Source organism: Bombus affinis, chromosome 10 (genome assembly GCF_024516045.1).
Source record: "Bombus affinis isolate iyBomAffi1 chromosome 10, iyBomAffi1.2, whole genome shotgun sequence".
Taxonomy (NCBI): domain Eukaryota; kingdom Metazoa; phylum Arthropoda; class Insecta; order Hymenoptera; family Apidae; genus Bombus; species Bombus affinis.
Window position 1 is genome coordinate 7,165,260 of NC_066353.1, and position 14,698 is coordinate 7,179,957.

General features: G+C 54.2%; 4 protein-coding genes across 4 annotated transcripts; 2 read left to right on the plus strand and 2 right to left on the minus strand.

The window, feature by feature from the left end:
- The first annotated feature begins 838 nt into the window (after positions 1-838).
- LOC126921013 (CCR4-NOT transcription complex subunit 9) lies at positions 839-3,421 on the plus strand. The gene is made up of 3 exons (XM_050732140.1): positions 839-2,205; positions 2,279-2,673; positions 2,747-3,421. The coding sequence occupies exons 1-3, from the start codon at positions 1,870-1,872 to the stop codon at positions 2,946-2,948; spliced, it is 933 nt and encodes a 310-aa protein (XP_050588097.1). The 5' UTR covers positions 839-1,869; the 3' UTR covers positions 2,949-3,421.
- On the minus strand, positions 3,412-7,011 carry LOC126920989 (sodium-coupled monocarboxylate transporter 1-like). Its single transcript, XM_050732062.1, has 13 exons — positions 6,265-7,011; positions 6,032-6,191; positions 5,889-5,954; positions 5,610-5,729; positions 5,354-5,508; positions 5,141-5,281; positions 4,940-5,048; positions 4,760-4,869; positions 4,464-4,647; positions 4,284-4,370; positions 4,030-4,211; positions 3,752-3,950; positions 3,412-3,676 (listed from the first exon to the last, which is right to left on the minus strand). Exons 1-13 carry the CDS (start codon positions 6,990-6,992, stop codon positions 3,605-3,607), a joined length of 2,313 nt encoding a protein of 770 aa, XP_050588019.1. The 5' UTR covers positions 6,993-7,011; the 3' UTR covers positions 3,412-3,604.
- A 151-nt stretch (positions 7,012-7,162) lies between these two features.
- LOC126920986 (metabotropic glutamate receptor 6-like) lies at positions 7,163-10,965 on the plus strand. The gene is made up of 11 exons (XM_050732058.1): positions 7,163-7,372; positions 7,434-7,593; positions 7,648-7,784; positions 7,850-7,998; positions 8,088-8,284; positions 8,364-8,686; positions 8,759-8,984; positions 9,259-9,381; positions 9,540-9,863; positions 9,951-10,233; positions 10,295-10,965. Exons 1-11 carry the CDS (start codon positions 7,163-7,165, stop codon positions 10,899-10,901), a joined length of 2,739 nt encoding a protein of 912 aa, XP_050588015.1. The 3' UTR covers positions 10,902-10,965.
- Positions 10,966-11,094: 129 nt separating this feature from the next.
- LOC126921015 (uncharacterized) lies at positions 11,095-14,677 on the minus strand. The gene is made up of 5 exons (XM_050732142.1): positions 14,349-14,677; positions 13,113-13,398; positions 12,530-12,583; positions 12,293-12,447; positions 11,095-12,212 (listed from the first exon to the last, which is right to left on the minus strand). The coding sequence occupies exons 2-5, from the start codon at positions 13,324-13,326 to the stop codon at positions 11,829-11,831; spliced, it is 807 nt and encodes a 268-aa protein (XP_050588099.1). The 5' UTR covers positions 13,327-13,398; positions 14,349-14,677; the 3' UTR covers positions 11,095-11,828.
- Between the last annotated feature and the right edge of the window lie 21 nt (positions 14,678-14,698).

The following is a 14,698-nucleotide window of genomic DNA, read 5'->3' on the forward strand; positions in this document are numbered from 1 at the left end:
TCCCTTCTTTCCCTTCTTTCCCTTCTTTCCCTTCGACTATTTTCTTTCTTTTATCTCTTCTTCCGTCCCTCCCTCCCTTTCTCCCGAACGCGACAGAGTTCGCATATTCGCGCGCGCATATTTTTCTCCATCCCGTTTCCCCAACCCTGCGCTCCGTAACAACGGTGGCTGTGCTGAATTAGGACCAGATTCCGCGAGCTTCGTCCGCCAAATCGATTCGCATCCATTCTGCTACCGTTTATCGCTCGTAGACGAAAAAAGACTCGGATGACGATCGACGATAACACCCAACTACCGTCGCGAGTCGCGATGCGACCCGTCGGCCCACGTTTCTCGTCTGACACGCCGCCTGTAGCTCGATCGCAGCCGTTCCAACGCCAATCTAAAAATTCGTTCAAGGGAACGAGATACGAGGCTGTCGGGTCGCGTTCCATCCGATCGATCGAAACACGCCGCCAATTCTCTCCGCTCGCACGCAAATCGATTTCAAATACGTCAATACGTAGAAGCGATGCGACGCAAACGATTCGAATTTATCGCGAGTGTTTGGCATGTTGTGACTGGCAGATGCCCTTTTCACCCGCTTCTGCCGCGATGTCTCGTGCAATATTGTCATTACTATTCGCCTTTTAACCGCGGACGTAACGACACTCGTACGTATTCGTAGCTACGATACGCGCTCCAAACCACGATTTTTATCCTTCGCGCGAACACGATTACGCAAGAAACTGGCGTACGAGTTACTCGAGTCGGTAAAACGACGACGAGTTTACCGAAACGGCGATCCTTTTGCAAACGTCAATGACTTGTCGCGCTTCGATTTCACAGTTGCAACAAAGTATCGGTCGACTGCAATCGCGTTATACCATCCCTTACCACGCGTTCCTCTCTATCTATGCTCGTACGACACGCTATTCGCGAAATCGTTTATCGTTCCTCTTCCTTCCTGCGATACGTTCGAACGATATGAAACACGCGCCGAGGCACGTACCGATACCGACGTACGTGTTCGTTACGAACGTACGTAATAAATAAGGATCGAAAGTTTGCGCGATCTCGAATATCGAGAGAGAGAGGAAAATAAAGATCGCTTGGAATTAGAGAAACGGGCGTATGGTCGTGGTGCAGATTTCCGCGCGACGGCGATGTTCGAAAAAAGTCAAGCGGGCGTGCTTTCATTTTCGTTTTTGTCTATGTTCGGCTGTTGCAATTTTTTTGGTCGTTGGAATCTTTCGCCAAGTACCATCGTTGTCGTCTCTCTGCGTTAGTTGACGCGCCATCCGATCAACGCGAAACGATTTCCCGTCGCTTGGCACACGACCCGTTGCCCTATGCAAACGCGTGTACATAGCATGCAAATACGGTGTACTTAAGCGGTGTATCGACCGTCGATACGCGATAGAACAGAAGCTTTCTGTAGTTTTCGATAGATGGCGATAAACGTCCGCCGTTAACTCGAAGCAGCTGCGAGCAGTAGGAAGGTGTTGTATCGTTTTTCGGTGTCAAGGAAGACGAATGTCTCGAGAAGAAAATATTTGCTCGTTTTCCAGAAGACGAACGTGTTTGCCGTCCGTGTGTCGCGTAATCGATTCGAGAAAGAGCGCACGCGTGGCGCGATAAATCTCGCTGCTCGGTAATTTCTGGTCGATCGCATCGTGCGAGCTTGTTTCACCTAACCTCAAATTTTGGACCGAATTGGCGACGAAACCGGTCGATCGGCGGCATATCGTACGTGTCTCGTTGGGATCGCGGCGATACGTTCGTAGCCGGACTAGGAAGGCGTAAATAAAGGAGGGAAGGAAGGAAGGAAGGAATCGATCGATCGCAGCGATAACGGTCGTGCCGTGAAAGCTTTGCCACGAAAGTCCGATGACGAAAATGGGTTCGCAGCAAAGTCCAGCCGCGTTGCAGTCGACGGTGGATCGCGAGAAGGTTTACGCCTGGATAATCGAATTGTCGAATTCGGAGACGAGAGAGAACGCGTTGCTGGAACTTAGCAAGAAACGGGAGGTCGTGCCCGATTTGGCTCCGATGCTTTGGCATTCGTTCGGAACGATCGCGTCGCTGCTTCAAGAGATAATAAACATATATCCCGCTATCAATCCAGCCACTCTAACCGCGTATCAGAGCAATCGAGTGTGCAACGCGTTGGCACTGTTGCAGTGCGTTGCCAGTCACCCGGAAACCAGATCCTCGTTTCTGCAGGTAAGTTTACGCGCGTATCAACGCGTAACGCATACTCGCGCACTCTCCGTTCTTCGACCATTTGCTTTTGCAGGCTCACGTGCCGCTGTTCTTATATCCGTTTCTACACACGGTCAGCAAGACCCGTCCGTTCGAGTATCTTCGATTGACCAGTTTGGGAGTGATAGGAGCCTTGGTAAAGACCGACGAGCAGGAGGTGATTACGTTCTTGCTCACCACGGAAATCATCCCTCTGTGCTTACGCATCATGGAAAGCGGCTCCGAATTAAGCAAGACGGTGGCTACGTTCATCCTGCAGAAGATCTTGCTCGACGACAGCGGTCTCTCCTACATCTGCCAAACGTACGATCGATTCAGTCACGTCGCCATGATTTTAGGAAAGATGGTCTTATCCTTGGCCAAAGATCCTTCCGCCAGGCTGTTGAAGCACGTGGTCAGATGTTATCTCAGACTCTCGGACAATCCAAGGTAAGGCGAGCGAACGAATCGACGAATCGACGAACCAACGACGAAAACTAGCTATCTTTTTATCGTTCGATAGGGCGTTACTGGCGCTCAGACAGTGTCTACCCGACCAGCTGAGGGACAACACGTTCGCCACTTGTCTGCAAGAAGACGCGTCTACGAAACACTGGCTGAATCAGCTTTTAAAGAATTTAGAGACCGGACCTCAACCGGTGCCTCCGGCGCAACCGGGTCAACAGGATCCCAGAACTATCGGCTTGTCGCCACTTGCTTCTTAAACCGTGCTCGCCTCCCGGAGTCGAGACGAAACACGGATACGCGATCGTCAGTTACGCGACCGCAGTCTGTCGAGGTAGCAGAGCGTCGGACGAGCGATAGATCCGGACACGAGATGGATCGTCGTTCCGTGTCGGTCCGTGGGACACGATGTGGGATTACCACGGCGACGAGTGGTAGGAAACTCGATGCGACGATGAAATCTAAAAGCAGACGAAGAAACGACGAAGCGTTGCCATTGGCGGAAGAAAAGGGATCGCGGCGTTCGAGATAACGGAATCGATAGTCTCCGATCGAAATGGTAGGAGAAACCGTGGCCGTGTTCCTCTTCCGCGTATTTTTTCCTTCTCTACTTTCCCCTTTCACTTCCTCCTTGCGTATCTTTTACCCCCATCACGACGAACGCCCTCTACGCTTATAATTATTCTATGTACAAAGGTTGTAAATGGAAAATACAAAAGAATATACGTGTGTACGTATGCTCGCGCTTGTGTGCGTATATGTGCATATATGCTATCTGTCTCTACCTTGTACGATATATATGCATGCATATATATACATATATATACACGCGCGTCTGTACATCTCTATTTTGCGTTTATTTCGTCTATTTTTTTAATCGGGAAAATCGTAACGCCTGCCGCACGACGACACCCGTTTAAATCCTGCTCGATGCTGCGGTCGCGCGACAGCTTCCGTCCATTTTCTCGAGTTCCGTGACGACGCCCTCCTGAAAATATGGAAAAAAAAAGAATCGAGGAGAAAACGAGGCGTATCGGGTACGAGAAGCGCGACCAGGTCGTACCTGTTGCCGTTTGGCGGCGATCGCGACCGAATCGCGCAACAGTCCGTGAATAACGGGCGTGTAGAGCTTCTCATCGCCCGGCGTGCGTTTGTTCGGCCCCGTGATCCACGAGACGAGCAGTCCGACGAGTATCGCCGTTAGACAGCCGAGCCACGTGTACCAAAGATACGACATTCTGTAGAGGAAGAAGGGCGGTTCCCTGGAAATAGGTAGAACGCGAGAGTCGATGGAAGCAGCTGGCTGTACCCGACCGACGAAGGAATCGACTATTTTCTCACTTGATCGCGGTTTCGACGACCAGCGTAAAATTCGTAGCCTGACTCTTGAGCGATTCCGGACATCCGTCGATGGATACTGGCTTGGTGGGGAAACGAATCTTTCCACTGGATATGGCTGCCTGAGTGCCGAACGAGATCCAAGCGACCAAGTTCAAACTGACAAACCCGCCGACCAAAGCTCCCTGCGACGTCGTCGATTCGATTAAAGGCGGAACGTTAAGCGAACGAAGGAAACGTATCGAGGTTTGTCTTACCGCGGAATTTGCGAGCGGGAAAAACATGCCCAGCGTAAAGACTCCGAGCAACGGTCCCGCCGTGATCCCCGACAAGCTTTTGGCAGCCTGACAACGAAACGAGAACGCGATATAGCCACGCGTACTTGCCACGCGAAATACGATAGAAAGCGCGACACGCGTCGATCCGCCGATCCCTACCTGAATCAGTCCGCTGAGTTTCTCGACGAGGTAAACGAGCGTCACGCAAACGGTCCCCATCAACAGCACCGTCAGCTTCATCACTCGACTGGCCGCTACTTCCGACAGAGATATTCGCAGCCACGGTTTTATCATGTCCTCGTAGATGACGCCAGACATGGAGTTCAATCCGGTCGACATGGTGCTAAAAGTAAACAAAGACGACGATCTCGCGCTTCTCTTCCTCTTCCCTTTCTCTATTTTCTTTTCTTTTCTCTCGCTCTCTCGACACGTTCGAACGATATGTGCGAATATACCTGAGCGCCGCGCTAAACACTCCCGCGACGAATAGTCCAGGCAGTCCTGGAATCGACTCGGTCATCTCCATCACGAAAAACGGTAGGAGTTGGTCCGATTTTTTTATTCGCTGTAACGCGTGAATTCGTTTCGCTGTATTTGGTGGAAGAAGAAAGAAGGGGCAGAGATGGATCCTGTACCTTGGTCCTGATAGGGTCGCAATCGTAGAACGCCGCAAAGATGACGATGCCGGTGTAGCAGCTCAGCGAAACGATGCTAATTATACCGATCGCCATGATCGCGATCGTTCTAAACAAGGCAAGATTACGGATCTCAGCGAACGCGAGATAGGAATATATCGATCCGGGGGGGGGAGGGGAGAAATGATAGTGACGACTCACGCGTTGGCCCTCTTCAAGTTGGACATGGCCAAGCATCGTTGCACCATCGATTGATTCACGGAACAGCTGGCCAACCAGTTGAAGTAGTTACCGACGACAACGGTCCAGAAGGTGTGTCTCGTTGTTGGATCCAAGTCCATACTGTCGATCGGACAATAGGAAGAGTAAAAGGAAGCAGCGGTCGTACGTCATAGAGACGGGTAAATCGCTTACTCGAAAAATTCGATTCGGTCGGTGTCGCGATTTCTCCTCCAAACTTGTTCGAATCCGCCTACTTGGTTCGTGCCGATTATCGCAATCGCTATCACTCCGCCAAACATGACGATCGTCTGAATCGCGTCGGTCCAAACAACCGCTTTCAAGCCACCCTGAAAAACACAGAGACAGGCTCGTTCGCGTTTCTCTCTCGAGTCGGCTCCACCGTTGATGGAACACGTTGGCGATTAAATGGCACGATCCTCGTCCTTACCAAAGTGGTATAAAATATGCAAACAACGCAGACTAGCACCGCGATCGCGTGCAGGTTTATTCCAGTGACTTGATTGAACGCCACCGCGGGAACGTATATCACGAGGGGAATATACAGCAACTGCAACGAAACGCCAAACGTTTCGCTTTAATTCGTCCTTCCTCTCTCGCGTACGCACGCACGCACGTACGCACGCACGTACGCACGCACGTACGCACGCACACGCACGCACGCACGCACGCACGCACGCACACACACACAGCTCTTACCGCATCTTACCATTTTTATGAGAAACATGACGGAACCCATGAGTCGAACGGCGCCGTTGAACCTCAGGTTGAGATACTGCGAATCAGCGAAATTAAAAGAAAAGGATCAGCGAACGACGTTGCGCAGAGGACGGGCAATGGTATCCGCGTTACCTCGTAAGACGAAGTGATGCCGAGACCGTAAAACACCGGTAGATAGACCATGATCATCGTCAACGAGACGAACAAATCGGCGATTACCACGCACCAGTACTGCGTTCCGTATACGTACATCTCGGCTGGTAGACCAAGGATCGTTATTCCCGATATGTAGCTGAAAAGATGGAGGAAAATCGATTGGAAGAAAGAAAGAGGAGCAGCGGTGGTGGATCGTTTCTTCCTATTACCTGGCTATCAGCGACATCGTTATAGGGAAGATGGACATATTTTGCCCGCCCACCAAGTACTCGCGAACCGCGTCCTCGTTCTTTCGCGACTTATACGCCTGATATACGCCGATGATAACCGAGATCGCCAACATTCCGGCAAACACCACACAATCGATCGTATCGAACGACCTCTGCGTCGAACCGCCGCTACCGTCCATGGCTGCCGGCCCTTTCCTTTCCTTTCGCGTGGATCTCGGTGTTTCGGCACCGATTTCACCGGTATCGCTCGACGATTCACGACGACTAGCGAAGCGAAGAAGAGAACGAACGAGATCGAGCGAGAAGCACGTGGCCGAAGAGAACGATCGCTGCTTCGCTTCTAAGTCGGGAAATGGACGAGGAGCGGGTCGCTTAAACGGACCAGCTCGGAGACACGATTGAATAATTGGAGATTCCATCGTTATCGTTCCCACTCCGCTTCCTCCGTTACCTATGCTAACTTCCTCTTCTCTCCCTCTTCCTCGTGCTCGTGTGCCGCCGAGTACGCGGCCCAGCCACGAGACGGCAACGCATTTAACGAAATTGCCGTCCGCCCGCTGTTCTCTGTTTACCCGCCCGATTCCGTTTACCTTCTCTCGCGTGTCGTTGTTTTCCCGCCTGCGGCCCGCGTGTTTCCCCTCGCGATCGATTTCCGTTTTTCCGCGACGACCTCGCGTTCTCGCCGCGATCGGCCACTCCCTACACATCCACCGGCGTATATCCTGCGGATCAGACGCTTTCGTTCGTCGAATCGCGTTCGTCGCACGCAGGCTGCTTGCCTCGCTGGCTGATTATCCGACGGCCGACGCAGAGCGGAACGGTGGAAAGACGCGCGATAACGACGACGACGACGACGACGACGACGACGACGGTGACGATGACGATGGCGATGGCGATGATGATTCGCGTGCTATGCACGACCAGCCTGTTCGCCGTCGTTCTGTCCAATTCCGTCGAACGTTCTCCGCGTACGACTATCGAGCACGGTCGGGTCCGGTACGCTAACGTGACGGGCGAGCTGCTGCTGGGAGGCCTGTTTCCCGTGCATCGTAAAGGGAACAACGGCAAGAGTTGCGGCGAGATACAGGTGAGATACGAGGGGAAATCGCGGGCCGTTGGTGTCACCTGGTTCGAACGTTTATTCGCAGGGGGAAGACGGCATTCAACCGTTGGAAGCGATGCTGTACACGATCGAACGTATCAACGAGAATCCGCGGATACTTCCGGGTGTGCGGCTCGGCGCGCTGGCGTTCGACACCTGCGATCATCCGATCTACGCTCTGGAGCAGGCGTTCTACTTCGTGAAGGGTAAGCGAGCGCGCGATCTCGCGGCCCGTCACTCGAGAGCGTCGATGTTCGTAGGTTTCATGGCGCGCGAGAACCGTTCCAGCGAGGAGGGATACCGATGCGCGGATCGCAGCGTGGCAAAGTTCTTAAACGGGGAGTTCGAACGCGTGGTCGCGGTGCTCGGCGCTCAATCGAGCTCCGTCACCATCCAGGTTGGTAGTATCGCTCGTTTCGGATGAACGCGCGCTCCAGCCACTCGAGATCCAACGGTTCGCAGGTAGCGTCGGTGCTGGCTCTGTTCCCGGTGCCGCAGATCTCGTACATGGCCACGTCGCCGTTTCTCAGCAGCAAGGAGAGATTCCCACGGTTTTTCCGCACGGTTCCGAGCGACGTGAACCAGGCGCGAGCGATGCTGGAAGTTCTTCGGTGAGTCGGAATCCACGCTCCTCCTCCTCCTCCTCCGTCCGACTTACCTCGATTCGTCCGATTAATCCGTTGGACGACGTTTTCGCAAGCCGGTTCGAGTGGTCGTACGTGTCGGTCGTTTACACGGACTCGGAGTACGGAGACCACGGATACGAGACGCTGGCTTCCTTCGCCTCGGAGTACTCCATATGCTTCAGCGCGCCGCATCGAATCAGCGAAGATCGTTTCACCGACGACGATTACGACAACGTGGTGCGCACGATCGCCGAGAAGACGGACGTCCGAGGTACGTATCGCGAGCCGTAGCGAGGCGAAGATCGAAAGACTATCCAAGTACGACGTACACGTACGACGGAATCTCGCAGTGGTGGTGTTGTTCGCGGAGAAGTCGACGACTCTGCGGGTGCTGGAGGCGGCGAGACGCGTCGGCGTCGGCTCGCGATTCGTTTGGCTGGGCAGCGACTCGTGGCCGGATAATCGCGACGTGGAGACTCGAGAAACCGCGGTGTTGGAGGGTGCTCTCGCGGTTCAACCGCTGTACGCCCCGCTCTCCGGCTTCGACCAATACTTTACGGAGTTGACGCTCGACCACGAGCGCGTCGATCCTTGGTTCCGAGAGTTTTGGCGAACCTATCACAACTGCACGGACGAGTCGGAGGAAACGACGATCGCTGCCGCTTCCGACAGGGTAAGTCTTTATATCGACCAGGTAAACGAGACGGAGAGAGAGAGAGAGAGGTGCCGTTCGAACGTTTTCTAGCGGCACGTCGACTGCCAAGATCCGAGATTAAGGATCGAGCGCAGCACCGGCTACAAACAGCGGAGATTTCTGCATTTCGTTCGAGACGCTGTATACGCGGTGGCTCACGCTCTTCACAACATGCGAACGGACGTTTGCGGCCAAGGTTCGGTCGGACTTTGCGACGAGATGCGTCCTCCGAACATGGACGCGTTCTTCGAATACCTAACCAACGTGTCTTTCAAAGGTAAGATTATCCTTATTCTCCTTCTTCTTCTTCTTCTTCTTCTTCTTCTTATTATTATTATTATTATTATTATTATTACTATTACTATTACTATTATTATTATTATTATTATTATTATTATTATTATTATTATTATTATTATTATATTGTATTTTCGGGCTGTAAGCCCTACAGTATACATCGTTTATTACAATATGAAAAGTAGTTTTATCTTCGGAGATGGGAGGACGAGGGTACAGTTAAACGTAAAGTTGCATACAAACTAAAATTTCAGACGAAGCTGGCAACGCGTTCGAATTCGTGGATGCGGTCGACGGACCTCCGAGATACTCCATCCTGAATTATCAGCGCAAGGCAAACGGTTTCTATCACTGGGCGGTCATCGGCAATTACACGCGTAAGACTACTCTCTGTCTCTCCTCCCCCCCCTCTCTCTCTCTCTCTCTCTCTCTCTCTCTTTTCTCCGCAAAACCACGAGTAGAATCAAAGGGAGAGAGAGAGAGAGAGGGTGAAAGAGACGAATAAACGGAAAGACGCGTACGGGGTTGCACGCAGTGAACGAAGACGGGCAAGCGGTGTTGCGGCTGGATCGGGACAAGTTGTGGTTTCGAGAGGAACGACCCGGCGACTTTCCGACGTCGTCGTGTTCTCGGCCGTGCGGCTCGAATCGTATCATGGTGAGAAGCAAAGAGGACCCGTGCTGCTGGAGGTGTCAGAGCTGCGGTTTCTATCGGTACAAGGTGGACGAGCTGAGATGCGAAGAGTGCGAGCCGGGCACGATTCCGACGAGGAACGGGTCTGGCTGCGAACCTATCCCCGAACAGTTCGTCGACTACTCGAATCCGTGGGCGATCGTCGCGATGACGGTAGCCGTTTCCGGTAATCTCCGTTCGTCGGCCTCGACCGCCGCCGCGTCGACGATCCGATCCGATGACTAACGATGACGGGATCGCGTTCCGTTCGCAGGTATGGCACTGACCGCGTTCGTCTGCTCGGTGTTTTGGATCTATCGGCACACACCGATGATCAAAGCGTCCGGTCGAGAGCTGTCGTTTCTGCTGCTGGTCGGTGCGTTCGGCTGCTTCTCGATGACGTTCGCCGTGGTGTCCAAGCCCAGCGTGGAAAGTTGCGCCGTGGTCCGATTCGGCATCGGATTCTGCTACACCATTTGCTACGCCGCGCTCTCCACCAAGATCAATCGAATTCACAGAATATTCAACGATCCCGGCCGCAGTCCTCGCAAACGACGGTAAATTTCGATGGTAACGCCCGGATAACCCGTAGTAACGCGATTCCACGCGTGTCCACAGGTTCACCAGCCCGAGATCTCAGCTGACGATCGCGTCGATCCTCGTTCTGGTGGAGATCGCGTTCGACGTCGGTTGGCTGCTCAAGAAACCACCGGCGATCCAACGCTCGTATCCCAGCAGGGACGCGAACGTAAGGGTGTGTCGGGGCTCCGAAGACGGCTCCTACGTGATCGGTTTGATCTACCCGTTCCTGTTGACCGTCGCGTCCACGTTCTACGCGATCAAGACGAGAAAATGCCCGGAGGGATTCAACGAGACCCGACGCATCGCGTTCGCCAATTACGCGACGATCGTGCTGTGGCTGGCGTTCGTACCCCTCTACTTGGCCTCCACGAGCAACGTCGTCAGGGTAATTACTCTGGCGTTGTCGCTGTCGCTGAACGGACTGGTCCAGCTGCTCTGCCTGTTTCTCCCGAAGGTCTACGTGGTGCTGATCAAACCGGAGAAGAACACGAGAGAGCTGGTGATGGCGAGGCACTCGTCTCACCCGACGACGCCCGGTACGCCGATCACGCCGGAGCTCGTGTCCGCCTCGCCGTCGTTCGTCGGCGATCGATCGAAACCGACCGTCGGCGACTCTCTCCGGTTCGAGCAAATTTCCGCCTAACGCGCCGCTAGATCTTTCGGTCACCTCGTTCCAACATACACGATGATTTCTGCATCGACGAGAACGTTGCGTTCTTTTCTTTTCTCTTCTCACGCATCAAAAATTCTCACCCCCTTCCTATTCCCACCTCCGGCCCGATATCCTGCCCGTGCGGAGATGCACAGGCACGAAAGAAATACGCAAAACGGGAACGTCGTGCGTTATTGCGTTTATTGCTTACTCCGACACAAACTACCGGATCGATAACGAAAAACGTCTTAAAACTACGAATACTTGCGAACGAGCGGCAAACTTTTTCTTCTCGTTCCTTTTCTTATGTACGCGGCTCGAGCAACCGCGACGTTTCGTTCGCTGGAAGACATCGGATTCCTGGTCGTCGACGACCACCGTTGTACGGTGATCGTTCACGACGAGGAACATCGGACGAACGCTGGACGAAGAAAGATCGCGACGATTCGAATCGCTGTCGTACTACTTATTAACCTAAGATCAGCGAGGTTCGCGCAAACAGCCGAACGTGAACGATTTCTCTCTCTCCCCCTCCCTCTCTCTCTGCCTCTGTCTCAGGTCTCGCCGTCGATAGCGCAGGAGGAGAAGAAAAAGCAGAGAGGGAGCGAGAAAGAAGAGCGCGATGGTGAAAAAGAGGCACGCGAGCGTAAAACTCGACGGTTGAGCATTCGAATTGAGCGTGGAGCGCGCGCTTCTCCATCGATCGGCCGGCGGATTACGCGCCGTCGCTGACCTATGCGAAGCTCGACCCCGTTACCGTTGATCGGGCAAACTTCGCTCGAAAGGCCTTTCGTGGACGGAATGGCTGATAAGGACCCGCGAATGGTCGCGCGCGTTCTCGCGCGGACGAGCGCGATTAAGTACTATGCTTAGAATTAACCTATGTACAGTGAGTGGCGAATCGATCGGATGTCCCGTTTAAAACGAGCTCTCGCGCTTCGTTCTGTGTTGAACGGTTTCCGGGCTGGGCGTCATAGCTGGATTGTCGTAAGCGTAATCGAGAGTGGTGTCCTCGCTGGGATGCCTTCTCGACAGCGAAGTGGTGGTGGTGTTCGGGGTGGCGTTACCGGTTCCGCTTCCATTAGCGCTGCCGCTTCCGCTCGCGCTTCCGGTACCGTTCCCACCGTGTCCGCTTTCGTTTTCCAAGAATCGGGAAGGAGCCACGCTCGCGCTTATCGTTGGCATCGTCAGCTTCAGTCCGTTGTGCCTGGACGTGCCCGATTCCGCGTCTCGAAGCGTCGATTTACCGCGATCGTTGTTGTTGTCGTTGTCGTTGTCGCCGCCGCTCCCGTTCGACGTTCCCTGAGAAACGAGATATCGGTTGGTGAGGTCGACGCGGCGCGCTCCTTCGATCGCGAGACGCAGAAAACTCGCTCGCTCACCTTTGCTCGTTTCCCGGCGATAGCTCGTCTCAGGGTGGTTCGCATCTTTTCCCATCGTGGACACTTTTGCGCGTACAGGTACAGGCTCGATACGAGAGACGCAAAGGCTACGGCGATAGATATCACCGCCAGTATCCACAATCGCTGCAACTGCCCTGCGGATCGTCAACGTTCGTTTCTTTGTTCTTTTTTCCTTCTTTTCTCGCGACTAGAAGGACGCGACCATCGTCTACTTACCTCGTAAATCCTCGTATTGCTCGAGAAGAACGTATCGTTTGTCGTGCAGGTATTCTGAAATGGAAAGGCAAAGGATGAAAAGCTATTTGCCGCGGCGATATTTTCCAAGGGAGAGGTTGGACGGTTGGCTTGGGCTGGGGAAGGGAACGTTGTTGTTCGGTTGGAAGCGGGGCGAGAGGCGACTAACGGCAAGACGGTGAAGGAGAAGGAGATAGCGGGCGAAAGGAGCCGAGAGGAAGCGAGAGCGAGGAAAGAAAAGAAGGCGAGCAGGCTGGCAGGCGAATAGGAGGTCGGTAGGATGAGTCATCGTGCACGGTCGCCTGTGTGGGAAGTGGACGGAGGGACGGTGGTCAGGTGTAAAGTCAACGGACTCGAACCCCCTTCGGGTTCAGGTGCACGACGCTCGGAAACGCTCGGCCCGCTCTACCTGGCTTTTCCTCCGATCGATCTGGAAACGTCGATGCTCGGTATACTCGGCTCGCTCGGCCAATCGACCGAGAAAGACGAGAAAACCGAGAAAGCGGCCGACCGCTCCGACAACCGTTCGACGGACGGAACGGCGAGAATTTCGCCAGTCGCTCACCTTGACAATCTTTGATGCACTCGTTTTGCTGATAGTTGCGACCGGTGGCGTCGCAGATGGACGAGCACGGTTTGCAACGCTTGTCGTAGGGGCTGCAATACTCGACGGTGGAACAGCGTTGCTCGCCGCAATCGGCCCCCCCTGGATTCAAGCCGGCGATCGCGGTGCCGATCGCGAGCACCGCCACGGTCAACAGTCCGATCGACGGGATCATCTCGGAGCCGTCGCGACGTTCGATCAACGTCGTTGTTGGAACGCGACCTTCTGCATCGCAGTCATACCGGTTCTGGAAAAGAAAGCGCACGCGCTCGCGATCCAACGTCGGACAAAACGATATCGATGCGTCGATCACGCGAAGGAAAACGCGGCAAAGCTATGGCCGCGAGAGGTGACGCGATACGAGCGAAACGCGGAGACGTGACTCATCGCACGCGGTGGTATCGTACGCGCGGAGAACGAACGACGACCAATTGGTTCGAAACGATCGCCGCGTCGCGAGCCGCTCGCCCACCGATTCCACCTCGTCGAGTTTCGATCCGGACAATCCAGGCAAAATCTTCGATCGCCCCGCTGTGGAAATTCCGACGCGTCACTTTGCCGAGTCTCGCTGCTGCGCTCCTTCGGCGTCCGTACCGCAAACCGAACGGAACTCGTGGATCGTCGCGCGACTTTGGAACTATGGCGTATCGAAGAACGCCGGACGCGACGGAGGAAGACAAAAAGAGAGAGATAGAGGGAGAGAGAGAGAGAGAGAGAGAGAGAGGCAGGCAAGAAAGAAAGGAGGAGCGAGGAGGGAGAGAGAACCGGTCGGTCGTACCTGGTACCGCAACACGGGTAAACGGATTCCCGTCGTAGCGTCTACCGAAAAAGCGGAATCCACGCGATGGAAACGCAAAATTCCGTATCTCGCGACGGAACAACGAAGGATCGCAGTTGGCGAACTAGGAGGACCGCGAAGCCCGAGACTCGTAGCTGCGCCGACGATCGACGAGTACGTCACCGAACCGGTTTCGAGAACGACGTATCGCGTACAACGGGTATATCGCGCGCGTTGTAAGTTTACCGGACGACTCGCGAGTTCGACCGAACGAAGAAAGCGCGTTCCCGTCGATTCCAACTAGCCGCGTTCGTTGCCCGGAGAGAACACGGGTGTTCGATCTTCGGGGTTTCGACATCGGGGTCGATCGGTGGACGCGCGTTCGCCGTAACAGGTTGCGTTACTCGGCTGCCACTTACTCGTTGCGGATGCGTCGAATTTGTCGATCCGAGAAGGGATCGATCCGCATCTCGTCGATCGCGAGGAACCAAAGCACCACCAAGAGGAACGCGATGACGTAAGAGGAGAAAACGCGAGAAGAAAGGAACGAGACGCGGGAAAGCGAGGGTCAAAGATCGGACTGCGTCGCGTCGACTGGCCGCGGTAAACTGAGGATCGTCGAGCCAACTACGACTCGCACCTGAATTCCACCTCTCCGCCGGTACGTTCCATCGATCCCCCTTCTCCTCGCCTCTCGTAGACCGAACGCGACGACGATGCTCCTCCTCCGTTTGCGACCGTTACCTGCCGGAATATACCTTTTCTCAGG

Bases quoted from the DNA above. Each gene is read 5' to 3' on its own strand.
- LOC126921013 (XM_050732140.1), top strand. From the start codon at position 1,870: ATGACGAAAATGGGTTCGCAGCAAAGTCCAGCCGCGTTGCAGTCGACG. The intron at 2,206-2,278 runs GTAAGTTTACGC...TTGCTTTTGCAG, and splicing joins CCAGATCCTCGTTTCTGCAG to GCTCACGTGCCGCTGTTCTT. The intron at 2,674-2,746 runs GTAAGGCGAGCG...ATCGTTCGATAG, and splicing joins AGACTCTCGGACAATCCAAG to GGCGTTACTGGCGCTCAGAC.
- LOC126920989 (XM_050732062.1), bottom strand. From the start codon at position 6,992: ATGTGTAGGGAGTGGCCGATCGCGGCGAGAACGCGAGGTCGTCGCGGA. The intron at 6,192-6,264 runs GTAATAGGAAGA...CCATCTTTTCAG, and splicing joins ACGATGTCGCTGATAGCCAG to CTACATATCGGGAATAACGA. The intron at 4,212-4,283 runs GTAAGACAAACC...ACGACGTCGCAG, and splicing joins TCCCGCTCGCAAATTCCGCG to GGAGCTTTGGTCGGCGGGTT.
- LOC126920986 (XM_050732058.1), top strand. From the start codon at position 7,163: ATGACGATGGCGATGGCGATGATGATTCGCGTGCTATGCACGACCAGC. The intron at 7,373-7,433 runs GTGAGATACGAG...GTTTATTCGCAG, and splicing joins AGAGTTGCGGCGAGATACAG to GGGGAAGACGGCATTCAACC. The intron at 10,234-10,294 runs GTAAATTTCGAT...GCGTGTCCACAG, and splicing joins CGCAGTCCTCGCAAACGACG to GTTCACCAGCCCGAGATCTC.
- LOC126921015 (XM_050732142.1), bottom strand. From the start codon at position 13,326: ATGATCCCGTCGATCGGACTGTTGACCGTGGCGGTGCTCGCGATCGGC. The intron at 12,584-13,112 runs GTGAGCGACTGG...TTTCCATTTCAG, and splicing joins GTGCATCAAAGATTGTCAAG to AATACCTGCACGACAAACGA. The intron at 12,213-12,292 runs GTGAGCGAGCGA...CTCGTTTCTCAG, and splicing joins TCGCCGGGAAACGAGCAAAG to GGAACGTCGAACGGGAGCGG.